General features: G+C 40.4%; 2 protein-coding genes across 3 annotated transcripts; one reads left to right on the forward strand and one right to left on the reverse strand.

Annotated features, from left to right (window-relative positions):
- Positions 1-756: 756 nt before the first annotated feature.
- LOC141798147 (uncharacterized) lies at positions 757-24,001 on the reverse strand. Of its 2 annotated transcripts, XM_074679961.1 has the most exons (15): positions 23,943-24,001; positions 22,169-22,253; positions 21,877-21,999; positions 21,148-21,251; positions 6,499-6,560; positions 6,275-6,401; positions 5,283-5,381; positions 5,060-5,188; positions 2,963-3,055; positions 2,342-2,394; positions 2,193-2,255; positions 1,750-1,785; positions 1,616-1,660; positions 1,450-1,534; positions 757-1,096 (listed from the first exon to the last, which is right to left on the reverse strand). In XM_074679961.1, the coding sequence occupies exons 2-15, from the start codon at positions 22,231-22,233 to the stop codon at positions 957-959; spliced, it is 1,224 nt and encodes a 407-aa protein (XP_074536062.1). In that variant the 5' UTR covers positions 22,234-22,253; positions 23,943-24,001; the 3' UTR covers positions 757-956. The 2 variants fall into 2 exon arrangements, with proteins under 2 accessions (XP_074536062.1, XP_074536061.1); XM_074679960.1 differs by lacking the exon at positions 23,943-24,001 and having other exon boundaries at positions 22,169-22,437.
- Positions 24,002-24,081: 80 nt separating this feature from the next.
- On the forward strand, positions 24,082-26,162 carry srprb (SRP receptor subunit beta). Its single transcript, XM_074679963.1, has 7 exons — positions 24,082-24,311; positions 24,627-24,721; positions 24,852-24,929; positions 25,023-25,105; positions 25,237-25,373; positions 25,459-25,513; positions 25,603-26,162. Exons 1-7 carry the CDS (start codon positions 24,143-24,145, stop codon positions 25,811-25,813), a joined length of 828 nt encoding a protein of 275 aa, XP_074536064.1. The 5' UTR covers positions 24,082-24,142; the 3' UTR covers positions 25,814-26,162.
- Positions 26,163-26,607: the final 445 nt, after the last annotated feature.

The raw sequence follows: 26,607 nt of genomic DNA on the forward strand, positions 1-26,607 counted from the left end.
TATTGTCACTCCCCTTGCCAGCTCTCAGCCAAAAAGAAAAGCATACATCCTAAACTTCAATCCTATTCCTTAAAAAAGGAAATCCAGTAATAGGAAACACAAAAACTCTGACAAGCTTTCTACTCAGGGTCCAGCAGACTCAGTCTCTGAGACTTGTTGCATGGTAATCACATCACTGTGAAACAAATCTCAGGGGTGGTTTGCGAAGAAGTCTGTGTAATCATGTCATGTTAAGAGCTCTAACAGCCAGTCTCTTGGAGGTGCTCAAAAGAAGAGCAGAGTGTGCGGTTTCCAGGCCAAAACTCAACAGCTTCAGAATCTCTCCATTTTGTGATCCAGATGTGCATTCGCCAGATGTTCTTCATTCAACCTAACTTTATTTTCAGCAGATATTCTTGGCAGCCTGTCTCGTCTTACCTCAGTTGTAACAAGGCAAAGCAACCAGACAAAGACAGAAAGAAGGAAAATGAAGAAATCTGTTTGACGGGTTGAAAATGGATGAACCCTGAGCTCTTTCCAGGAATCAGTTTTACACTGAATAAAATATTTTGGGTCCACCTCACAATCCAGCCTGAGGAGGTTCAAAACATTAGCCAGGGAACCTGATGTGTGGTCACTCGTCTTTTATCTGAGGACAGAAAGACGCCAAAAGCCTTGTGACACTTTATGAGCCTATATTTCATCATCCAACTTTGTACAAGTGCTGTTGCTCAAGTCATGTCAGATCAACAGGGTCAAAGAATCGTCTCAGGTGGAGGAAATGCTCAACATCTCATATTTGTAAAGCGTCTTAGTTTTACAGTTTTATTTATAAAAGATTAAAAATTCAATAAGCAAACAAGTTGAGATAATGTAAGTATGAGATGCGATATAAACAAATACTGTACGTCTAGTCAAGTAAAATCTGCCTCATCCAGCACCATTATACACAAAACATACAAAATCAGACAGCACCCTCAAAGAGAAGCTCGTCTCTGTCTCTCTTCAAGTGCCGGCGTTAGAGGAGGGGTCTGAACAGGCTGAAGGCGTTTAATCTTCAAAGCAGGGAAAGACAGGGGGTCTGAGATGCTGCCAAATCCAGAGCCTTCAGAGTTGTCTGAGTGAAAACATGAATCGGAGAAAGAGAGTCATTCATGAATTATTTTCTTCAAACACAGCTTTCAAGAATGAGTTTGGAAATTGTTGAGTGTCCTAATGTGAGCCTGTGAGTGGAGCTGGATTGATTTCACTCTTGTGCCGCATTTGGTTAGAGCCTGGCTAACTGACTCCTCTTGTTACAAGTCTCTGCTCTAAGCTGCACTAATTGTAGCTGCCTGTTAATGACTTTCCTGGTGTTATCAGTCACTCACGTCACTCCAAAGTAGAAAGCCAAAAACAACCTTGTTTCCCCTACTTCTCTTAATGTAATCTTACTGAAATATAGTCCTTCATCTCTGCTGTGTTCCTCACCATGAATGCCGATCATGTGCTCCAGGATCAGGACTCTCTCAGCCAGGATCTTCAGTGCCTCCCTGAGCTGCTGCACGGCTTCACCCTGCAAACATGGCAATGACATTTTCTTTGCTTTGGCATTTAAAAAAAGATCTCTGAAGGACAATATACGTGTGCCTCTCACCTCATTCAAGCCCTCTCCTGGCTCCCCCTTTGGCCCTGGTGCTCCCTGTGAAATGAGATTAAAATAATCTCGTCATCTCTGTTCTGTGCATGTGTCTGTGTGTTTGTGTGTTTTTCATTTTTCCTCAAACTTACAGGTGGACCCTGCTGGCCTGTTACACCTGGAGAACCCTGGTAGAGAAAGAGCAGAGAAGAATAATTAAGGTCTTCTTTATCCACGTGTTAATCTTCCTCCTCACCAGATCTGGGATCTTAAACCATGCTAGTTTAAAACGGGATCAGGTTTTAAGATAGAGGCCCACCAGAGAGAGGGATAAAAACGAGTACCCGACATGGCAGCCCTGATTAGTGAGGCCCGGCCTCGGACGAGAGCGGAGTGAGAAAGAGGAGGATTAGTCACAGCTCTGAGTGCGTCTTTGAAGAAAAGCTTGTTCACCTTTAATGTGTTTAAGATTGCATGACAGCAAGGAACTTTAACAAACCGCAGAACAGAAAGCGTTTTGATAGTTCATCAGAATCAAATATGTTCAGCCAGCGTGCTAATCCAATAATGAGGGTGATTTCTTAAGCAGCCTCACCTTTTCCCCTGGATCTCCTCTGGGCCCAGGAGCCCCAGGCTTGCCCTGGAGGCCTTCCTTGCCCTAATGTTAAGAAATAAGATGATCAGGCATTAATTATACTAATAAAATAATGATAACTTGATTGTTCCACTGGCACGGTCTCTCACATCTCGTCCTGGCGAGCCTGGAGTTCCTGCAAGTCCTTTCAGTCCTGGAGAACCTAAGGTGTCAGTCACAAGAAAAAATATTGACGTATATGTGAGATGGAGGTCAGGGTGTTTAGACTTTCCTCTAATATTGGTGCAATGCTGAAATTTAATAGCCAGTTTACCACAGCTTAATGAAATACAGAAATAACATCGTCCTGTGAGAGAGTAATGTTAGGATTTTTTTAGAATGAACACAAAATCAAACCCGGTTAACCCCACAATCTCAATACTTAAAAATTCTTCATTCAATGATGAGTCTTGAATGATGAGATCAAATGAAAAACATATATTTGTGTCTACTTTACTCAAGCTTCATACAAACTACCTTATCCAGAGAATTAAAAAAAACTCTGCCTGATTTTGTAACTTTGATCCAATGCATTAAAAAAAGTTGGTCTAACACTTCTAACACAGAGCATGTCTTCTTCTTTTGCTGACATGCCATTTAATAGATTAGCATAAAATGTTAGCATTACCAGAGTTTTTTTTTCTTCCCTTTTAATGAAACAGAAAAGATCAGTGGTGCTGCTGGGGTGCTCTCCCAAACCTCTGGGCTCGAGACGTCTCATATATTTGTACCTGAGGGGCCAACAGGACCAGCTGGACCAGGTGGACCAGGAGGTCCTGCAACAATCTCAGGAGCAGGAAGAGCTGGACTTATGAGAAACTCCTCTGGAAAAAGAGAGCAGGAAACGTTTAAAAGGTAACTTTAATTCAACATTTACACAGACATGATAGAGACCGGTGGAGATGATTCAGATTAAGTCATAAAAAGTTTAGTTACATCATACATACATACTTTTAGTTGCGGCAATCATAACACTTTTAGTAATGCTAAACTTTTCTGTCAACTTTAAACTGTTTTCCTTGTACAGATTAGAATAAGGATAAATACTGTGCAGTAATAAGTGATGCTGTTAAAATGGTTGGTACACTCAGTGTTGATCATGCAGTCAAAAGAAGAACTGATAGAATCGGACAATCCGAAGTTTGGATCCAAAATCTCCTTTAAATTGACATTTTTAGCTTTAATAGTCTATCCAAACAGGTTCTCTTTAAGAAGTGATCCCTGTTTCAACAGATAAGTTAAGACATCAAGGCTCACCAGTCAAGCTACAGTGTTTCATTAGCCCTTAACAGCAGGACCAGACCTGCTTTGATTGACAGGAACATCTGTACACCCTTAAAGAGGTCCCATTAATGGAGCCATAAATGTTTGGACATGATCTCCGTTCACAGAAATCTCTCAGGAGGGGGAAAATCATCCTTGTTCTTAGCATGGAGGATGTTTTAAAGTATGCTTGTAAGTTTAAATTTGTTTGCAACCGCGCCACACTTCCTCTCCACTTAAACATATGTTAAGAATCAGTCTTCCCCCATGTTGAGACAGCGCTGTTACACCATGGCTGCAGTCCACGGAGCGGCTCTAGAAGGAGCAGATTTCCCTCTGGAACTAATTTTCTAATGTTACAGTCTCCTCCAGCCTGGCTGCCTCCCCGAGAAACTCCACATGAGTGGCAGACTATCTCCTCCCTCGTTCATAGTCGGCCCAGATTTTGGCTCGGGGCCTCGGCCTGTTCCCCCCAAACGCAGACTGTTGTGCTGACAGCTAACAAATTAGGCCTGATTTACAGCCAGTTGGCCCCCCCTCAGCTTACACGGTCCCACAGACCCAAATCTACATAGTTCCAGACCCGCAGACACAGTCCCGGCTCAGAAAGGCAGACGCAGCCAAAAAGCCTAATCGGAGCCAGCAGTCCTCATGAGGTAATGATTAGAGCATGGACTTCTGCTGCCTCCCTGTGGTGAAAGCTGGGGCTTGAATGTCTGAGTAAGATGCAATTTTTACACATGTGGATGTTTTCTCTTTATGCTTTCAAAGATATGTAAGTTTTGAAGTTTAACACAAAGATAAATCAGTGATTTTATGTGTTTCTCTAAACTGTGTGGATCTTTGTGGAGAGCACCACGTGGATGAATGACAAATGTCTATTTTCTAGTTATTTCAGTTGTTTTGAAAGCACCTGGGCTAATTCATTAATGTTGTATTTGGCTCTAATGTTGTTGGTGCTGCCTAATGAGGTTACAGTAAACAGTCGACCGGCAGCAGCTAAACACACGGAAACAATTAGACCAAATGTAAGCCAGGCCTCCACTGCACAGAAACAATACTCTCCATCCCAAATCCAAACCCACCGCTGAAAGCTAAAGACACATATTGCTCACTTAAACACTTGGAAACAGTTTTTCTTTCATTCCTGTGCCTCCACCTGTGCCTCTTTTTTACCATTTTCCAAACGCAGAAATCTGTCTGGCCTGGGTTCATATTCTCGCTGACAGAGTGATTGAAAAAAGAATAACAGGACAAACATACAGCACGAAAAGTGGTGCAGAACATGACTCATTGCAGGATCAAATGTGTATAAATGGACCTGTGGTTTTGGCTGAAATTCAGATCATCCAGAAACTGTACGCTTCGATGGTTTTACAAATTGTTCTTGGGTCAGAAATCAACTGTGTGTGTGTGTGTGTGTGTGTGTGTGTGTGTGTGTGTGTGTGTGTGTGTGTGTGTGTGTGTGTGTGTGTGTGTGTGTGATCGACATCTATTATGTTCTCATTTGAGGCCATCTGGGACGGTTTAGCCTAAAATAAATGTAAAAGACTGGATTTTCTTACCTTGATTGTCCACATGAAAAACATCACCCCGCTCTCTGACCGGAAAGGAGCTTGGCCCTGGAGGACCTGGTGGACCAGGAGGGCCAGGGAGACCTGCCTCTCCAGGTAGACCTCTACCACCCTTTGGTCCTGGGTGCAGAGGAAAAATACAAAACACAAGCAACAATTTGTTCATTTGTTAAACAAGCTCTCTGTAACAACTGGTTGATCCCTGATGTTCTACCTGTGGGCCCGGGTAGGCCCGCACGTCCAGATGGACCAGGGGGTCCTGCAGAACCTGGAAGCCCTGGTGGTCCAATGGGTCCTGGAGGCCCTCTACTTCCTGGAACAAAAAAGGTAGAGTAAACCAGAGTCAGAGCTTGTTTTTAAGAAATCCAAAAGGATTTCTTTAAAGCTGAGCTTTTGAAAATTGGAGATGTGGAAAAGACAGCAGGGGGCTTTTCAAAGACTTATTTAACTTGTATTATGGGAAATGTAAGAAGCAGTACTTCAGAGAATGACACATGCAAGGTGCTTAATAACAGAATGTCTCAGCCTCTGAACTGTAGCAATCTTTCTCGAAATTTTGTTGAACTTGTTGTCTACAAGTCTTTCAACTAAGAAATATGGATTACCCTTTTATCTCCATGCTGAATGTATTAATTTCATCAAAGCACTGAAAAAACACAAGATGGGAAGATGAAAGAAAAGTCTTTTATGTTTCATTTCACAACACACTGAGCAACACACTGAGCAACAGAAACCAAAAGTCGACTATCTCGCTCATTTTCTATCTGAACTTTGAGTGCAAAAAGGCTCAACCAGCCAATTATAGAAAAGGGAACACAGCATGAGTTAAGTTTAAGGGGCTCTTCAGTTATTACTTAACATTTGATGAACCCCACACTTCCCATATGTATGTTTTTCCCCCAAAAAATGCTCTTCTCTTTTACCCACTTAGGCGGAAAGCTGATCTCCTTTATGGTGTATAAAATCAAAAGTGCATAATATGATAAACAGTGGACATAAAACATTCGGCTTCTTAAGCCTGACAAAGGTAAAAAACATCAGCAAGCAACTTTTAATCCAGGTAGTGTAAAGCCCAACAACGTGAGTGTTTCAGCACCAAGCCTCCATCAGTGTCACACGTAAAGACCAGACCTGGTCCATGAATTCATGAGCATTCATTTATCCTTTCTCTCTTTTGGATACATGTTCTGGGTGATGTGTTGACACCTTGTGGCAGGTATGGCGGCAGTCCAATAGGAGTGGGTTTGAGTGCGTCCACCTCGTTGTCTGTGGAGCCCTCTGATGGTCTGTGGACGGTAGACAAAGTTGAACGTCCCTCTTCTAACTGCTTGATCTGGAACAAGAGGAGCAGATAGCAAAAACATATGCACTCTGGTGTCATCACTTTAAAAAATTATTTTCATAAATTTATTATAATACTTTGCTTTTACCTTTGATTCGATGGTGTTTATTCTGCTGTTCATGTCAGTGAAGCTGGTACAGTTCAAACACTCTGTGCAGACAGAAAGTGGACAAGCATGACGTTAGTTTCTGAACTACATGCTGCTTCTTCCCCCCTCACCCCACACCTCCTTGTCCCAGCACCATGAGTCTTATCCCTCTATTTCTCTATTTTCCTGAAGAGGTCAGGCCAACCTACACAAGAACAACGTCCATCAAACCAGACCCCAAAATTCATGAGAAATTCCTCCGTAAATCATGTCACTCACATATAAAATAAATATTATTGGGCCTATTGTAAAATCCCCTCTCACACTGACACTTGGACTCAACCCACATCTGCTGCACGCCTGACTCTGCATGTCTGTGTGCACACACTCACATCCTCCTCCAGAAAAACCATCAGCTGTGGGAAGTACAGGGAAAAGAACAATAACACACTTTTTGTACAGTCGTATTTATCCATCAAGTTCTACAAAAATGTTCAATTTGAAGACTCAGTTTATAATTCATTCAATTTTGCCTATTTAGAATTTTAAAACAGAAATGAACTTAAATTAATACTGATTCAAAATTTCACTTTAAGTGGTATGATATGAATGTTTAAAAAAAAACAAAGCCTCAAGTAAGGAGAGCACACCTTCCCTTTCTTTTATCTGCATACATAAAAAACCATGGCACTGAAAGCTATAGTAAGGAGAGGTGCAGAACAAAGTGAGCAACAAAACGTGTTTTTGGAAAGTCACTGCTCTCAAACAATGTATGAGCTTTTGTTTTTCTAACTGTAACAACTACGGCAGCTATAACTAGCTGTAGGACACATTGATAGCTTCAGAGTCTTTAGGTATTTGTGTGCTTATTTAGACATCAAGCAAATGTGGAGAAATGTTGTTTTTGATTCAAAGGCTTGTTCTTAACCACTTTAACGAGTGTAAACCTAAATTCTCCTCCCTTTTTGTCTCCATTTTGGTCTCCATCACCTCTTGATGGAAATATCTGACTCTTCAGCTAACGTATACTCTACTATATTTGCAAACTTATTCTGTTTGCTGTATCTTATCCAGAGAGGTTGTGGGAGCTTTTGGAAAAAGAAAAAAGAAGAAAACGAAAACAGCCCCATACTGAGACCAAAACAGAGCAGGTTGGAGCTGTGAAATCGAACCAAAACCCCTCAGCTTTGTAGAGCTGAGGAGCACTGCTTTTTATTTATTTTGTCTTAATCAAAAGTTAGTTTTATATTCAAAGAAAAATGAATACTTTTTAATGTATTCTCAGTTAGCACCTGCATGTGCAGTACTGAAACTCCTGTTTGCTTGTAACTTTCAATGCCATCATCAGTCTGTTTTGAACACTTTGGTCACTCCTGTGACTAATTACACCCTTAAAGATACAACCAAAACCGAAAATACCTACCCATTCCTCTCTGTGCTGCAATTTAGGATGCTTTACATGAATCGCAGTGCCTAACTGGACACACAGAATAGCAGCGTTTTTGGAGGAAACCCAGCATTTGCTCTAAATGCTCGAGTCCCTCTGGTACACGGCTCATGAGACGTCTGGAATGTCAGCTGTCAGTCCCGCAGATGGTACACACCCACATTATGGTCATAGCGGAAATACCTTGAATGAGGAACAACTGGTTCTCATAAATAACCAAACACACAAACAATGTGACCAAAACCCCTCCGTTTTATTTTATTTTTTATTTGGTCAAAATCCTCCCTGACCACAGAACACAGGGTACACATGCTAAGATTTCTGCTCCACTAAAATAGCCCAGGGTGACCGTACATCCAGTCCAGTGGTGGAGGGGACAGTGTGGGTGCGGTTTCTTGATGCTTTTACACGAAACACAGCCACAAAGGGAAACAACAACCAAAAGCACATTCCTCAGGTTTTAAAAAAGCCCCAAATACAGCGAGATGTTTCACCATAATGACCCCACATGAGCTGTTTGTTGTGACTGACTGCACAAAGGTTCCTTTGGTGACAACACCGAGGACACTGTGCAGCACAAAGGCAATGACTGCGGGCAATCAGAGGCCTCAAATGTGAGAGAACTGATGAGTTGATACTCCTTCATCTCCTCCAGCAGTTACTCATCATCAGCCCAGAGGAAGTCTCCACCCTCTGACACTTTTTCTCTCTAACACACAGAGCATCAATCTAGGATGCATTCCAGCTGATCTTCTTTGATGATGTGGTGACATTTAGTTTTCAGCCGCACTTGCGGTACGGCTCTGGGAACAGCTTTGGTCTCACACTGTGGCTCAGTCTGAAATAATCAACAGCAAGAATAGTTTCCAGAGGATTACTGATGATGATTTTAGTGATCCAATGTTTTCTCACTTTCTTTCGTAAACCCATGAAGTTTTGGTTTTGATAAAATGACCTCACAAGTATCAAATTGGCCAATAAATATTAGGGCAGATAGCAGCACATTTTTTTCTGGAGGATCAATCCAAGTGAAATGAGTGCAATCAGAATGTCAAAGTTTGAACTTATTCTGTAAAGTACATGATACAAAGATCTGTACTCATTTTTTTAGTGTCTTTTAATGTAATTTTAATGTCCTGGAATTCAAATGCTTTATTTTGGGACCTTAAGCAGATATGAGATTAAAATGCGATTAATTTGATTAATTAATTACAAATCCTGTAATTAATTAGATTAATTTTTTTAATCGCCTGACAGCACTAATTTTAATACATATGTTAATCTTTGAAACACTTTGAAATTTCATATTGTATAGTGAACAGGCCAAGTTTTCCCTAGAATAGGTCCAAAACTTCAGGTTATGAAAAAAACTGACAAAAGGGAAAATCCGAAATCTTCTGTGAGGAACTAAGGCTGTGTCCGATATCACATACTTTTATTTCTCAGCTGGCGCTCTCAAAACGATCGAAAAGTTGAGTGTGAAATGATGGACACTTCCCACCCTCAATGATCACCATATTGGCTTCGTACAGGAAGAGGCAGGAACGGATCAAACAATGGTTGATGGTTGCAATCATTGAGTAACAGCAGAATACCTGTGAATGGTTGTGAAACGCAGTCTTCATTTCCAGTCAAGTTAGAAGCCACAGTGTTTGGTCTGGGACAACACTACCCTGTTAGATTTCATGCACTGTTCTGGTGAGTGCAAAGTGTATGCAGTGCACTTCATGTAAATGTACACATGTAAGCACGTGATTCGAGGTGCAGCCTTTCTGTTTGTGTTGACTTTGGCGCCCTCCTGTGGACAAAGCTATATCACTGGACTCTTCACTGATCTCTGTTCCTGTATCTGCAAAAGTAGTGTTTCTCTCTCTGCTTCTTTTAAACTGTCGGATGTATCACTCACTGCAAATAACGTAAGCTGAAAAAATGGGGAAAAGAAAAGAAAGTCATCTGGTCTGACACCTGCACCACCCTGGTACAGTAAATTCAAGCTTTATAAGTTTCACTTTTGAAACTGAAAATCTGTCTGCTGATGGTTTATTTGCTTTTGTAGGTCATGACAAGGCATCACTGTTCATTTCACTTTGCTTGAGCTTTAACATTGACCTAAACTTACTAGATCCTGAACAAAGGAGAAATCTTGCTACTTATAGTCATTGCAAGGACCTAAATTAAGCTGTTTAGTTTTTATATTCAAATGTGTAAAAACCTTTTAAAGTATCCAAATGACATTTGTGAAGCTACTAATTGCCCTTCATGACTTGTAGTGCACTGCAGTACATACAAACACCCAGATTCTAGATAAGGAGGGTCTCATTTCGATTGTCTTCCAGGATAATCTTTTCTCTTAAGCTTATCATCACATTATGACTCAAATGAATCACAATGACTCATTGTCAAAGGACCACCCAGACGGCAAAGATTAAGGCACCAGTGATGGGAAAATTAAAAAACTTTTAGGATGTGCTTCAAGCACCTACTGTGGTAAACTCTTAGAGCTGTACATTCTTTTCTTAATCTCAAAATAATTGTGTGACCTCTACTTTGTATTCAATGGCTTAGTTCCCTTGCATATTGTGGCAGCGATTCATTTAGTGTCCACACGGAAACATGAATGTAGCTTTCAAAAGGTCTGGTAAAGAACAAGAAATATCGTAATTCATTCTTAGTTAAGTTCAAATAAATTGCATTTCTCTGAGTGTCCACTTGAGGCAGGCTATAGAAGTCAAGGAATTGTCATAAGGTCCCATGTTAAAGTGCCGAACTTTACAGAGAATTAATATGTTCACAGCCTGGTTCAAAAACTGTTCTGGTCTATAAAGCTTACTTGTATATATTTTTAAATCCCCATTGGATTATTAGTTGTATATGTGTCAGTTTCATGCGATGAAGGCTAAGCTGAAAGATAACCGTGAAGCTACCTCTTGGCTCATTTCTAGATTTATTAAAGTTAGTCAGAGTCACTGTGTTTTTCTATGGTGACAGTCATGTTGGGCTCAATAATGCCTTATTGAAAATCAGTGGGTGATGTCACTCAGAGTCCTTTATGGCTAGCATGTTTCTATGTTTGCTATGCCTGAACAAGCAGCATAAATCTGAACCTTTCTGTTGTTTGGTTCTTAACCAAGCATACAAAATTTGCTGTGCTTTTAAATGCAAATGAAGAAAGTGACTAAAGAGCTTCAACTTAAGTGACAATATAATGAAAGCTTTGTCATGTATGATGTTTTTCTGCTCTGTTGTTTTCACACCCCATGTGATAAATGAGTTAAAAACACACCAAAAGGAAAACACCAGATCTGAACCACTCTACCAAAAATATGGAGAGTGAAACATCTGTTGTTTTTCTTTTTTTTAAAGATCTTTGTGTTGAAGGTGGGGGGCGGGATTTCCGTCCCTGCAGTTGGAATTTAATTATGATGGGTTAGAAAACCAAACTTCCGTTGGGCTTGAGCTGATGTTTAGAGCGGGGACCACAGCTATAGAGTCTGTTTGGATCCATAATTACACCATGGCAACATAAGACCAAGTTATTTTTCTTGGATGGGGCTCAGCTCATGGGAAAGATTCAGAATTGTGTTGTTGTTAGTGGGAAGCTAAATAAACAGAAGAAATGGGAAACTGCTCGAAAGAGACGGGAAGGAAGAATTTTTATGTTTGTGGAGGTTTTTTTTGGAATATTTAGAAGCTACATCTCAAGTCTACTGGAAATTTACAGAAAAATGGGGCAAAGGAAAGCTATTTCTGACCTAAGAAAAATGAACAGGGAAGACTTGCGTAATACCAAGACAACTGAAAATTACATTAATGACTGCAGGATACTTTGAATACATAAAAATGATTAATAAAATATTTAATTGGAGCGTAATTCAGCTTGTGCTAGGATAGCATAATAAACAGAGAATCTGCTGTTTGTCTCGTATGATCATTTCAAGTGTTGAGTGGATGAAAACTGAGAGACGAGAGCAGACGGGCTGCTTGGATCAAACTCCCTCCAGGCAAAGCACAGCGGAGAGTAAACAAGATTAGAAACTCTTGGAAGATGAATCCTCATTTAAACAAGAGAGAAACCAAAACAAAGACCATATTTCATCTCAGTGAGCTAAAAAACAAAACAAAACTAGACTGAATTAATAAATCATCCCCCTCAAGTAATGTGAGATCTACTGTACAAGACAGTGCAGGATATTTTGGCACAAGTATAAGTCAGACTGTGGGCATTGTCTGCTGAGACATTTCCTACATCAGACCTGGATACAGATCAAAGAAACCTCTCTTTTTCTTGCAGCTTTATTGCACACACAAACACAGACGGACAGGCAAGCTAACCACAAAACAAACCATGACGCACACAGCTGTGGACGGTCATTTTCATCACCACAAAGTGCTTTCTCTGTCTGTACGAGTGAGACAGACGGAAGGAAGATGTATTAAAACATCTTTTTGGACCATCTCAAGAGTTGCTGTCACATCCCCAAGATACACAGACAAGTGTGTGCCCAGTCTGCAAGCTGTTTGTGTGTATCTAAGTGTGTGTAGACCACAGTCGGAGTCCAAGAGCTGGCTACGTCCCAGGAGCCTGTAGTGTGTCGGCCCTAGCCAGCAAATGGTCAGCTATTGCTGGCATGAAGAACAGCTGGCACAGAAAACACACCCAAAGACAGGCGGACAGACAGACACACATTTACACACACACATTTACACACACACACACACACACACACACACACACACACACACACTCCTACTGTCACAAACTTTCTCTCTCACCAAACCACACAGACACTTTCACTCCAGTGGCAGTGGAGGATGGCAAACAGAGCTCCCTTTTTGAAAACCACCAGGTCTAGCAGTGTACAGTCAGACCGTTTAGTTTTTTTTCACCATGATGCTAATTTAACGTAGGAACAAGATACGGTCAATAAAAAATGAAAACTGAAAACATTTATATCATACAGCATATTCACACAACAAGCTGAAGTTTGGAGGCTAAAGTACAGCCTAACTGTTGTTCAATCTACAGAATATATAAACCTGAAAAAGACAAACTGTTAGAAGTTAAACACCAAAAAAGAAAATAGCTGTGTATTTTATATCAAATGTATATACTCACTTACTCACTGTTTTTGGATGTCATATGTTTATATTTAACCAGTTCTTAAGTAACGTCACTGTTAACAAGAATTTTGCAGCTTTTGTTTGCTAACCCTGTAGAGCAGTAGCCCAACTTGTCAATAGATGCCAAATCTGTTGAGCAGGTTACCAAAGTGGAGCTCCTTGGCATTAAAATCCAATTAATTGTGTCACTTTTTTGCATATAGAGTACTGTCAGCTTATCTGTTTCTTTTGCACTAATGTGAGAGATGCATAAATGACTGTCTTGGCAAACACTGGAAGCTAAATTTGGGTCACGTCCTCTGTCATTTATGCACAGTTTTGTTGATCAAAACACCATTTTTCTGCTGTGATAAATACAGTGTTCTGGTTTTTGTTGTGAATATATGACACAACAAGTAAGCACTAGTTGCCTGGTTATAGCTAGTCCATGTACAATCTTCATGGTGAGAACTGTGCTTTTTTAAAAGGATCCTCTGCTTGGAAAAGCATCCTGCCTACATGAACAAATTCTGATGAATTTGTCATAGATTAAATATATCTACTGTTTTCAACTACCATCCATCCATTTTCAAAACCGCTTATCCTGTTCAGAGTCACGGGTGGCTGGAGCCTATCCCAGCTGTCATTGGGCAAGAGGTGAGGTACACCGTGCACTGGGTTAGGGTTTGGGTTAGGCCCGCCAGCCAATCGCAGGGACAACCATTCACTTACACACTCACACCCAGGGACAATTTAGAGTGCTCAATTAACCTGATGAGCATGTTTTGGACTGTGGGAAGAAGCCAGAGTAATTGAAGAGAACTCACACATGCACGGGAAGAACATGCAAACTCCACACAGACAGGCCCACAGGCCATGCTGGGAATCAAACCGGTGACCTTCTTGCTGTGGAGCTGCAGCGCTACCCGTTGCGCCACCATGCAGCTGCACTACTTTCAACTTTTGGATTATTAATAATTGTCCCATGTATTTGTAACAATCTGACATTGTTTTATTTATTTTGTTTGTGCTACATATTCATTTTGAACTGATTTGCATGCATTTTGATTTTGGACTTTTCTAACTTGTCTTCTATTGCATATTTGTTTTGATAAATACTGAGTGGTTTTGAATAAGTGCTTTTCTCACAGTTGTTTCGTTGTGTAGACCCCAGGAAGAGAAGTGACCACTTTGTGGAAGCTAATTGGGATCTGAGTAAAGAATAAGACCTAAAGAATAAAGCTCAGTGAGTGGTGGACTTATAACACTAACTGCAGTCTTATATTAGCATTTAGCCGCTACTTAACAAAAGTACAGTAGCAAGGGGCTTTACTCTTGTATCATGAAACATACTGTAATAATGTCATCTAACACGTGGTTCAGAGTTGCAGTCCTGAGTTTGAGGATTTTTGACTTGACCTTTTCAAGCACTAATCACTCAGGCTTGACTGCATTACAACTCAGTAGATAACGAGGGAAACTCCGACTTAATTACACTGTTTAAATGTGTATGCTGGTCAACAGTTAGGAGTGTAATCTAGAGTCTAAAAACATGAGGCAACGTAAAAGTGCAGTTTGTGGAGTTTAAGCTCAAAGAGAAGAGGTTTAAAGTCTATCACAATTCCAATATGGCCTCCCAAAACTTAGGTTCAGAAACAGACAGGGTGACGCCACAAAGACTACGTCCATTTATCAAAGAAGTTATTAGACTTACAAGTTTTGTCCACATAAAGGTATGGTTGACTTAACTGACACACGGGCAACCTGTAGCTGTCCGCAAAGAAGCCAAAGCACTTTACCTCATCCAAACTTGAACAAAGCTAGGTTGAGTAGCCCAAAAAGTGTGTGATGCTAGGATGGGTGAGACTACATCCACATATCAAATAGTATATGCGTGAAAGAGCCAACCTCAGTGAGATATAAATAAGAGGGACTCCACTCAGACTGGACTCATCAACCTCTGTGGCGACTCAAACTCAACTCAGACTTAAGTGCTGAGGACTAGAGACTCAACTTTGACTAAATATTTGGAGATCTTAACTACAACACTTTGACAACAGCTTTTCTTCTAGCTTGAAATGTGTCTCCGTCTTGGAAATGGACTTCAACAAGCTGGCCTCAAACACACAGTGCAGCATTATTACTCTGACACTCAGTAAATCCTGGAATCAAAATGCTCAACGGATAAATTCATTGAAAGATTGATCTATTTGCAAGATTCCCATCGCAATGTTATTAACCTAAAGCTTTGCAGTCCCCTGCTGGCTGCAGACTCAAAGTTTTGTTCACATTTTGCAGCGTGACTTAGCCCCAGCAGTGATAAGCCATTTCAAAGAATAGTTGTGTAATACTCAGAAATAAACACACAATATACATAAGAAATGAGCCAAATGGAAGTGGCCAGTTTCCAAAGGGCCTTGAAGGCAGCAGAGCGACAGACAAATACTGACATGCTAACAGAAAAAGCTCCTGGCAGCAAAACCCTGTAGATTTCACCAACCTCTCATGGACACATGTGGCTTTGATAGACCTCAGGAACCTCTCCAGGAACCTTTCCAGGGACTCATGAACTTTACCTGCTTAACTCAACATAAACAGATGTATGGAGCTGCAGACAGAGAGACAGAGGGACTAATGGAGGCAGGAAAGCCTCAATGATAAGCTGCTGAAAGAAATGAAAAACCACAGGAGCACCAACAGATAGATTCTCATCCATCAGGCAGATCAGACCAGGACCAGAAACAGCTGAGTTATCCCATAGCTCCCAGCAGGTCGTAGGTCACCTGGCCGACCTATATTTGAGCTCAGCCAGGGACGTAACAGAGACATCAGTCATATCCTTGCACTGTGGAAGCTGCACATGTGGGATATGGTTCTGCTTTATCACTTTACTCCGAAGAGGGGAGAGGACAGCGGCAGATTAAAGGACATAGGAAGTTAGATAAGTTAGAGAGCAGTGAGTAATACGTAAGATAGGGAGGCCTGGCGGTGGCAAGAAAAAAAAGGGCAAGGAGAGGGCAAGAGAGTGAATGCCTGAAGGGGGATGGGATGATAAAATGGAAGAAAAAATGGAGAGAACATTTCTCAAATAACATAGTTGGTGTTTAAGATAATCCCTCCAACAATGGGTTTAAACACACTTCCCATACTTCCTCCTCTTCAATCTGCAGAGGGGAAACAGTGACTTTAGCGGCTTCAAAGCTGTAGCATTAACAAATTAGCGCATTTGACATCCCAAGCTTTCAGCCAACTTTTCACTTCTTTAATTAAATTCATCACAAACTTCACCCAAGAAAAATTTTGGCACACCAGTGGATTCAATTTAGTGAAACGTCTTTTCCTGAGCTTTTGTATGACATCAAAGTTTAGAGCTGTCATCAGAGGAGGTCCTCGCACTTATTATTTTTGGATGAGGCTCCCTCACACATCAGCATTACCCACAGTCCTTACTGTTAATATGATCATGCATGCAGATAGGTGCTGGTATGCTGCTGTGACAGATCGGAGAGGAGGGGGGTGATGGCAGGGAAATTACGAACACATTTCTCCCAAATGTGCTTCAATATGTTCCATGCCGTCATGTGTTAGCACAACTCTGCTGAAAGCAAAATGTAAATCTTGAGATGCACTGTGCTGTAGCTCAGCCAGCACAAACCAGACTGTCAGAAGTATTGACGGGTCAGGGTGTCAAAGAAATGCATTCAGAAAACGCCCACTTTCCATTAGCCAACACAGAAACATCGAGGCTCTGTGAGCGGCTCAGCCACAAGTTCCATGATATGAGTTCACCAAAAGGGATGAGAGCCCACACATGATGATGGACTTTCAAAAGCAAAACACAGGCTGTGAAAAAATGTGCAGTACCAGCTTTAACTACAGGATCACTTGTTTGTCTAAAATTCTGCAGTTAATATTTGTAGCACCCTGTTGGTACAACTAGTTTGTGAGTGCAAAACCACAACACTCAAAATACACTAATTTGTGCCTTTTTTATACCTCCATTTGCTATTTTTTATATTTTTGTGGAATAATGAAAAACAAAATCTGTCAGGGTTAGATAATGATTCCATGTTCCAAGGATGGAAAAAATAAAGAGCGTGTAGAGGTGAGAGGAACAAGCATCTCCTAAGCTTACAAAGGCTTAACTTAAACTCAAGCCGTCTTTATGAATCTTTATCTACATCTCCAAGGGCCTCAGGGGCCTCTGAAGTGGAGCCAGGACTCCATCAAATCAAGACCAAAGGTGATGTCATCCTCATCGGTTAAAGCTGTCCTCTCTGGCTCTGATAAAAACAGCTGGCTCAAAGCCTGCAGAGCTGTACACAGTGTTGGCTGAGTGACATAAAAGACACAAGGAGAAATACACACACAAAACACACACATGCAGGATACTGTTACCACAAGGAGCTATGCAACCGCAAAACATCATTTGACATCAAAACAAGCTAATTTGCTCTCTTACTGAGAGATAAGATTGGTACAACTCTCACGCCTGTAGGTAAAAAACAAGTCAACCTACCTTAGCAAAAAGAGGGAGGGAGAGAAACTATGTTACCCAATAAGAGAGTTTACTAAAAGGTCACACAGTGTATCTAGCCATATTTTCTCAGCGATTACTAAGATGCTCTATGCTAAGCCCCCTTTGTCAAACTATCAAATTAAATCCCCTCTTTGTTAGCTAAAATTATTTTAGCAAGGAGATGAAACATACACAATTATCAAGCAGTTACATCTGCTAAAATGTGGCTGAATGCTTAAGTAATATGAAAGGGGCTAATGTGAAAGTGGTGTAAACTTAAAATGAGTCTCAAGCTTGAAATACTGACTTTACAGTGGGTTAGTATTTTAGAAGTCAGGAGGTTGAAATTGTTTTGCATAAAAAGCATCCAAAAAAACTCATAACTCATTATAAAAGTATATTAGAGCTTTCTGGCAGAGCCTCCATCAAAAATGTCTGGTTTTGTGACAAGAAATGAAAAGAATGTATTGATCCCTGAAGGGAAATCAAGAATTACAACAGCAATACAAAAATTCAAGAAGATATAAATTGCTGACATTGGTGAAGTTAGTTAGAGGGCAGATAAGTTGGTTAACATTAGCACAAAGGTAGCCAAGTAGGCTAACGTTTGAGAGAGGCAAGCTAAGCAAGCTAAAAGTTTTAAGACATACTGAAAGGGCAGCTTAGTTAGATAACATTAGCAGATAGCAGCTTAGTTAGCTGACACCAGTAAGAGGGTGGCTAATTTAGCTACGAAAGCACAAGGAAACTTTGTAAAAACTCATTTGTTAACGCAGTTACCCTTTCTTCTCAGGGAACGATAGAACTTGGCATCCATGTTGCTTTTTCCTTGCAAAAGTGTTCCCATCTGATAAAACTTTACAATTTTGATTGGAAGGTAGCATAATTTTCTGATGCCCTACTAATTTAAGCTATCATCTCCAAGTGTGCTGACCAGTAAGATGGGAGATTGCGACCATTCCTCTTTCATAGCTAACACAACTGTAACCTTGCAAAGTCTGTCGCTATGAGGAAATCTTTAATATTTCTTAGGTAGAAGGTGTCCTTAATCTAAGCAAAACTATCTGAAACACCCTCAGTAGTGAAAATAATTTTCATAACTTAAGTTAGCATAAACTTTACAGTACCATTTGTTAATTTATAGCAACATTACTTTACTAAACATGCTTTAACTTCCCAAGAAGTAAAGCCGTAAGGTTAAAATAACAAGAAAAAAAACCTGCCAGCCTATTTGAACACTGAACCAGTGAAAAAGCTTTTTGTTGTACAACTTTTACTGAAGCCCTGTTATCAATAACTACTCTAATAAGGAATGTTAATACTTGATGCTTTCATTAATGTTTTGTTAAACATAGCTCTCTGACAAAGACTCTTGAGGCACATTTATTCCTATGTGTCCCTCATTGAGAAATCAAGTCTAGTACCCCACCCATCCACTTACATTGTGAAAGAGATGTCTGTAAATCAGAGGAGGGTCTTTCAAGCACATCAGCCTCCCAAGACAAACACTTAAATACTCTTATTTATATCATGATTTCCTAACTATTGTTAATCCCACTTGTAGCTGCCAGTTTTTCCCTCGGTCACAATGGACAAATATTAAACCTAGCTTGCTGGGGGTGAGTTTGAAGCTCAAATGTTAGGATGTGTATAAACTAAAGAAAGGGAATGAAAAGGAGTTCACATGAATACAGCTCAGTATGGACAAGGTTGGTGGTTTTAAGGGTCATGAACATAAGTAAAACACATTTAAGAATTCCTGATGTGCACTTGTACAGTAACTCACTTCCTTGACTTTAATCCATATGAGGGGAACCAGTCTTTGTTCCCGAGGCCTGATCAGAGCTTGGTCACGTTTGTTACAAAGAGCCGCCAGAGGAGTGTCATGCTCGTTAATCTCTGCGGGGCCACTTTCCCACAAGAACCGGCTCTCTGCTCTGTTGCCGTCCAGGCAGCTCCGAGCAGCTGGAGGAGCCCTGTGGGACCAAAACTCTCCTCATCACATTTATTTTTTCTTGTGACACAGCTCGTTTCTTCACTGCCAACTCTCACACCTTTGTTGCTGTTTTTTTGTGCACTGGTCCGAACCGTCCCCCCCTCTGTGTCCTCTCTTCACTTTCTCCGACACACTGACCTCCAGCCAGCTCTCCCTCCTAGTCTTGGTGTGAAGCAGACTGTGCAGTGACGTCAGCCTCTGTCTTAAAGGTCTCCTCACTCCTGTCTCTTCCATATGGAGGCAATTTTCCTCCTCTCTCTCTCTCTCTTACGGCCATTAACGTGCAAACACATTTCAGCACATGTTAAATAAACAGCCAGATTACTTCTCCACACTCCTGCAACCACTTTGGTGTCAAGTAAACTATAATCTCTGGCATTACAGACTCAGTGGATGTGTTAATCTCTGAGTGGAATAATATCCACTGACTGGCAAATAATTCTTTCCAAAATGCTTCGTAATAGCATCCGTGTTTATTCCATTAGTATAAATGTGTGTTTTCTTAACTCGTGACAAATATTGGCTATCCAAGTGCAACAGTGAATAATTCTGGAGAATGGAACAAGGTGCAGTAATTATGACCAAAAACAAAACGTGCTCATTGAGGTAACTGTTAATGTTGGACTGATTATGATGCATCATGCCAGATTTTTCACCACACACAAATTGCTGCATTGTGTGGTGAAAAAAGAAGTTGCCCATTTGAACAAAGAGATTTTAATGGAAAGTTGTGAAAATAACCCGTTGTTTCAGAAACTATAACACAGCAAGTGCAGCCTCCAGAACCCTTTACATCCATCCACAGTGTTGAAAATACAGTATGTAAAAACATGTTTGTACTGTGGTTGCAGGCCGTGGACACATATATATGTTTGTATGTCTACATATAGATAAACCGCCTGACATCAGACCTCCATCTACTTTCTCCTTCTGTTTCTTTAGGCTGGCTGCGGTGGCTCACCCCTGGGTGAAAATGTGGCTTTTTACTGGGCTCACAGTCTGCGGTTTGTGGTATCCCAGCTCCGACTGCATCCCACTTTACAAGCTGCTCTGCTGGACATTCCTGTGAGATTTTTTCATCTTTATTTTTCACTGTTAAAGCCATAATGATATTTAGAAAGACAGGCTAAACTGCCACTGTGCTGTTTACACTTCACATGTGTGTGTTTAGGGTGTGTGCTAGCACTGGATATGCACATTACTTAAAGATTAGGAAAAAAAAGGTAGAGTTTGTGATTCTGATCTGTCTTCCAGGCATACACATGAAGTGAATGAATGCTCATAAAAGAAAAGGTGCAACCCACATCAGAGATCAGGATCCCTTTCAGAGGTTGTTTCAGTTCAAATTAATGCCAGCTTTCAATCTTCATTCAGAACTTAACAGTTTAATCAAAGGCCGACCCCTGCACAGAAGCTACCAGACAACATACCACCAAACATAAAAAGTCACTGATGTGGGTAAAAACTGCTTGCAGCAGCTTAAGAGTCACAGCTGAACACATGGTCTTTATTTCAGACCTTCATAGCTCAGTGTTTGAGAGAGTTACATCATGTAAGGAGAAAAAAATAAACGCAGATCAGACCTACCCTCTCGACACTCTTCCCCCACAAACCCTGGGCAGCATCTCCACTCCAGTGCTGTCACCTGCTTGTACGCCACCTTGAAGGACGGCCTGATCAGGGTCCTGTAGCTGAAAAATACAGCCAGCCATCTGAACAAGTGTTTCAAAACTACACACATGCAAATGCAAAGACGGGATCAGACTGCCAAATAATGATCTTTGAGTCCTCGTTAAGTATTTGCGAGGCTTTATTCACAGTGTCAGGTCACTTGAGGACAAAATGAGGAACGAATTAGAAAGTGCACCAAAGTTCATCGTCTAGATTCGTAAAATAAATACTGTATTAATCAAAATATTTATGTTTGCGTTCAGATATGCTTCTTAAAGCAGAGGATAATGGAACCCATAATTTTACTTTTGAATGATTTAAGCATATTTAGTTTATTGTAATGAATGTATTTCCTGTAATCCAAAGTATTACAAAAACTAAATTTATGACTCGAAATGTTTACCAGTTCTGATTTAAAAAAAAAAAAAAAAAACCATCCATTACAAGTACAAACATTTGATTTGGAAGAGGGCCAAAAATATGGCAAAGGACAAGACCACAAATCCTATTACATGCTTTTGACACTAAACAGGCTCTTTAATGATGATGATGACAGAATTCTTAGAAGCTGTATCAGAATCATAGACAGAGCTGACAGAAGACCAGTCTTTGGCTGGTAAGGGTATGTGAGGACTCAGTGGGTACCTGATGACTTTGGGGCAGGGTCCAGGCCATCTGCAGCCCTGAAACACTCTCTGTACTGAAGTTTCAGTCCCATTTTGCACCTGACAGGTCACTGTTTTGAAAACAGTGTACTGACACCAATTCCTAGAATGTAAACGACAAAGATTTGACACTCAAAGTATAGGCTGATTAAAACTTCACCACTCGGGAAGAGTGCTGACTATTTGATAAAGTTGTAGCACACAACAACAAAAGTTTCTCCCCTTGACTAGAAACCCAAATCCAACTATCTACAATTTGCATGCGTGTTCACCTGAGTTGGGTACTGGACCCGGTCCCTGGTGGTCCTGTGTTGCTGCTCTGCTCCGATTTGATCATCTGCCGCTGCACAGTGATTCCTGGAAAGCGATAAACAAACCCTGTTCCCAGCGAACAACACACCAAACTCATCCACATGCACAGCACGTAAAGAAGCGATAAAGCCATCATCTCTTCTGATTGATCCCTGGCAGAGATATCCGCGGACACGGGATATTTTCAAGTAAATCCTGAGGTTATAAATCTTCACTGACAGATTTAAAAGAATGTGAACAGAAAGTTTAAAGAAATCCCGCTGAAAACTTTAACGAGTTTGTCATTTCATCTCCCGCGACGAGAAACAAACTGACCCTCTCAAAAGCCCAATATGAATGACACACAGCCTCTTCCTATAGAATAACGCGGGTTTCTGACGTTTGACATGGTGCCGAGAACCGAGGAGTCAAATATCCAGTGTGCGTAAAAAGAGCGCGGGCTGTGAACGCTGGGGATAGAGTGCGTAAAAGCGCATCTGGTCCAGACTTGGAAAAAAAAAAAACTCGACCCCTTGGTTTTCAGGCTGGTCCTTTGAGATAAACTTCACTTTCAAATTTGGATTTATATCTATTGCTTCATTCTTCTTTTTCGTAAAATCTTGATCTAAGCGATGCCCGATGGCGATTTATAAGCCTATAACCAAGAAGTGAGAGAGGCACGAGTGGTGACATCATACGCTTATTTCTTTTTGGAAATAAAGCCTGGAGCTTTTACCATCTATAGATAAAAGCAAATTTTATCTTCGAAGGGAAAACAGAAAAACAAGCTCTTCTTTATCCAAAAATACGATATACATTCTTTTCAATATAAAAAGCCCTTTTTGTCAGGAGAAGTGACAGTGACTAAAAATAAAAAGTTAAAATAAAATGTTAACTGTCAGTCGGTTGATAGCCTTTTAAAATCTAATTTAGACGTACATTCTTTCTTTGACATTTCTACTGAGGTCAAAAATTGATTTAGAATCTTTGACTTAGCCAATTTTGGATTAATTTCCTCAGAGCCCATGCCTCAGAAATAAAATCACAGATTTATAACATAAACTTTGGTCCATCTCATAAATCAGACTTTACACAGTGGGACTTTGTTACATTCAGTAAAGCCAAGTTTGTGACTTAATCTCACAACTTTGAATTATTGATTCAACATTATGACATACTTTGAGCTCTGACTTATGTCAAGTTCTATATTTTTTTATTTATAGCTAATAATAGCTCCCTTATTTAAGCTAACCATGGAAGCTGACCAGGCAAAAGTTAAAAAAAAGAAAAAAAAAAAAAAAGAAAAAAAAAGATATGGGCCAAGTAAATGAATTAATAAATAATAATAATAATAAAAATAATAATAATAATAATGATAATAATAATAATAAAAGTAGTAGTAGTAATAATAATAATAATAATAATAATAATAATAATAATAATAATAAACCACAAAAATGAAGGACAAGTCCTACATTTTTTGTTTTATAATTATTCCTTATTTTGCCAGGTAAAAAGAGATCTAACCTCAAAAAGGCTGCAATAATAATGAAAAATGTTTTTTAAAGTTATTATTATTATTTATTATTCCACCAGATTAAAAAATAGGGAAAATTGAATTTGCCTTAATAAAATTTGTAGGGCAAGTTCTGGCCATGGTTCTGGTAGTGCAGCCTGTTATTTTTTATTTATTTATTCTATTATTGTTTGTTTGTTTGTTTGTTTGTTTGTTTGTTTGTTTGTTTGTTTTTTTACCTGGCCAAAACGGGAGGAACTTGGGGAAGCAGATGTGATTAACTGTTTTTCCCCTAACAGGTTCATTTGTCCCAACACTCTGCAGAGGAAATGATCAGGGGCGTCCTGGCCGGGAGCGCCCTCTGCTGAAACTCCAGGCTCTGTACAGGCCGGAGGAGGAAGAAGACGTGTCCCAGAGAGCAATTAGCCTGAACGGACAGATGGAGGCAGACAGCACTGGTGTTAACATGGGAGAAAAAGCAGATGTGGAAATGGAAGAAAACCCATTCGAGCCATATATTAAATCTCTCCAACAGCAGCTGGAGGATCAGGACCCGGTGTTTCTGATCGGAGTGATTGTCGCTTTGGCTGTTATTATCATCACCTGCGGTAGGTAACTTGTTGTTAGCATGCTAACATTTCCCTACATGCAGGCTCTAGCGTTGAGATCAACTGACAAAGTCAGCTACAAGCTTTTTTAGGAAAGTAAGCGTTATATATTATATCTTGACGTTAACTTAACCAAGAAGGATGTAAGGGACTTTTCGCCCAGAAACTAAGCTAAGTTAGCACGTTAAGAAGCTAGCGGCTAAGTTGACACGAATGGCTTGCACATTTGACAGCTTCAAATAAAGTTTGCCAGAAGTATTGATCGCTTTTGGTCAGTTTCAGTGTTTTAACATGATATATCGCTTCCTTTCCTAGTATTTCTGAAGTACTTTTTGTCCAGTAAGACAGTCAGAAGCGCTGTTTTGCTGGTCGGACTGTGTGACTCGGGGAAAACCCTCCTGTTCAGCCGGGTAAGTTTGTGCAACCAAAATGTGGTCTGTATCGCCACGTTGTCTACCATGGGGTGTACTCAGTCAGCAGACATATGCCCCATAGTCATAATAAACAGCGTTGAATAACTGTTTTCCTCTGTATTTGTAGCTGTTGTCAGGGAAATTCAAGCGCACACAGACTTCAATCACTGACAGCAGTGCTCCATACAAAGCTAAAAATGACAAGGTAAGATAAGAATAGTGAGTTATTATCTCTATTAGTAGTAAATTTGCCATGATCAGAAAGTTTAACAGTTGTCCACTTTCTCTTTGAACTCAGGCCAGCACTTGGACTCTTATAGACTTACCAGGACATGACAGTCTGCGCTCTCAGTATCTGGAGAAATTCAAATCTGCTGCCAGGTGAGAACAGGGCATCTGTGAATAACAGGTTTTCATAGCTCTCCACCAGCCTAGTGGTTTCAGATGCCTGGCAGCATCTATATAACCTGATCTTGCACCTCTCATCATGACCCTCTCCATTACCTCTGCAGGGCGATTGTGTTTGTGGTGGACAGCGCCATCTTCCAGAAGGAGGTGAGAGATGTTGCAGAGTTCCTTTACATGTTGTTGACGGACACGGTGATCTCCAGGAATGCTCCAGCTCTCCTCATAGCATGCAACAAACAAGGTTTGACAACACTATTGAAAAGCTTGCTCTTAAAGTTTCTTCATTTATATATGACGCTGTTAATTATTGTCTCCTTATCTTATAGATATCACTATGGCCAAATCAGCCAAGTTGATTCAGCAGCAGCTTGAAAAGGAATTGTAAGTTTGATATATTTTCAGTAGCCTTTTCATTTTGATAACCTCAACTTCAATTTTTAAGACTCTACTCTATGCCTTGTTTCTCTCAGGAACACCTTAAGAGTGACTCGTTCGGCAGCTCTCAGTTCTCAGGATGGTTCAGTCGGCGGCAGTGTGTATCTGGGGAAGAAAGGCAAAGACTTTGACTTCAGCCAGCTGCCCCTGAAGGTGGACTTCCTGGAGTGCAGTGCCCGCGGCAGCAAGGGCGAAGATGGAGATGCAGATTTGAAGAGCCTGGAGAAGAGCCTGGCTAAGCTGTGAAACAGCAACATCCTCAAATGGCAGAATTTGCTGCAAGGACGCACAGCTTAAATCAGCATCCACAAATGAAAGGAGGGATGGAAAGTGAGGAGGACTTTTTTTTGAGAGAACATGGTCCTATCTATGCTGACGGTCAGTGTGAAGCTTAAAACAACCATAAATGGTGAGGAGCAAGATTGATATAATCAAAACACACCCAAAAGACTGAGAGTTGTGTAATAAAGGGTCTTAGTTGGTCCGGCTGTGTGTTGAAAAAAAAAATTACAAGCTTTTACGCTGTCAATTCAACTGTGAATATCAACCCTACAACGCTTTTTTGGACTGCTTTAGAAATACTGGTTTCAAGAATTTTCCTACACATTTGTTGTTTCTGATTTCACTTCAATTTATTATAGGCTGTCAAAATATTTCAACATTGTTTTAAATTTATCTTGCGTGACCTATGAGCTGCCTTGATAAGACAAGTGGTTGGGAGTTAAGTTTATTGGAGTCAGTTATGTGCTTTTTTTTCAGGTATCATAAGTGTTTTCTGCTTGTCTGCAAAAGAATGAAGATGCTCTTGTTTGAAAGTGTGGTGTGAATACAGAGCATTTGCTATGAATGTATGAATTTATACAGATGTCTGTATGTTTGTCTGGCTTGTTTAAAAACTAACAATATAGATTTTTTTGATGCAAATGACGTCCATGAATTAATTGGAATGGAAGTTTCACATATTTTATAATACATGGCTGATCTGCATAGTGTTACATGAAGTATGTGTGTCCATAAGTTTCAACAGTTCCTCAGTGAAG

The sequence above is a fragment of the Halichoeres trimaculatus genome, unplaced genomic scaffold (genome assembly GCF_033239565.1).
Source record: "Halichoeres trimaculatus isolate MK-OKI-2021-1 unplaced genomic scaffold, fHalTri1.1 fHalTri1_scaffold_9, whole genome shotgun sequence".
NCBI lineage: Eukaryota > Metazoa > Chordata > Actinopteri > Labriformes > Labridae > Halichoeres > Halichoeres trimaculatus.

Bases quoted from the DNA above. Each gene is read 5' to 3' on its own strand.
- LOC141798147 (XM_074679960.1), bottom strand. From the start codon at position 22,344: ATGATGGCTTTATCGCTTCTTTACGTGCTGTGCATGTGGATGAGTTTG. The intron at 6,561-21,147 runs GTAGGTCTGATC...CTGTCTGCACAG, and splicing joins GGGGGAAGAGTGTCGAGAGG to AGTGTTTGAACTGTACCAGC. The intron at 1,097-1,449 runs GTGAGGAACACA...GTTTTCACTCAG, and splicing joins GCACATGATCGGCATTCATG to ACAACTCTGAAGGCTCTGGA.
- srprb (XM_074679963.1), top strand. From the start codon at position 24,143: ATGGAGGCAGACAGCACTGGTGTTAACATGGGAGAAAAAGCAGATGTG. The intron at 24,312-24,626 runs GTAGGTAACTTG...TTCCTTTCCTAG, and splicing joins TGTTATTATCATCACCTGCG to TATTTCTGAAGTACTTTTTG. The intron at 25,106-25,236 runs GTGAGAACAGGG...TTACCTCTGCAG, and splicing joins AAATTCAAATCTGCTGCCAG to GGCGATTGTGTTTGTGGTGG.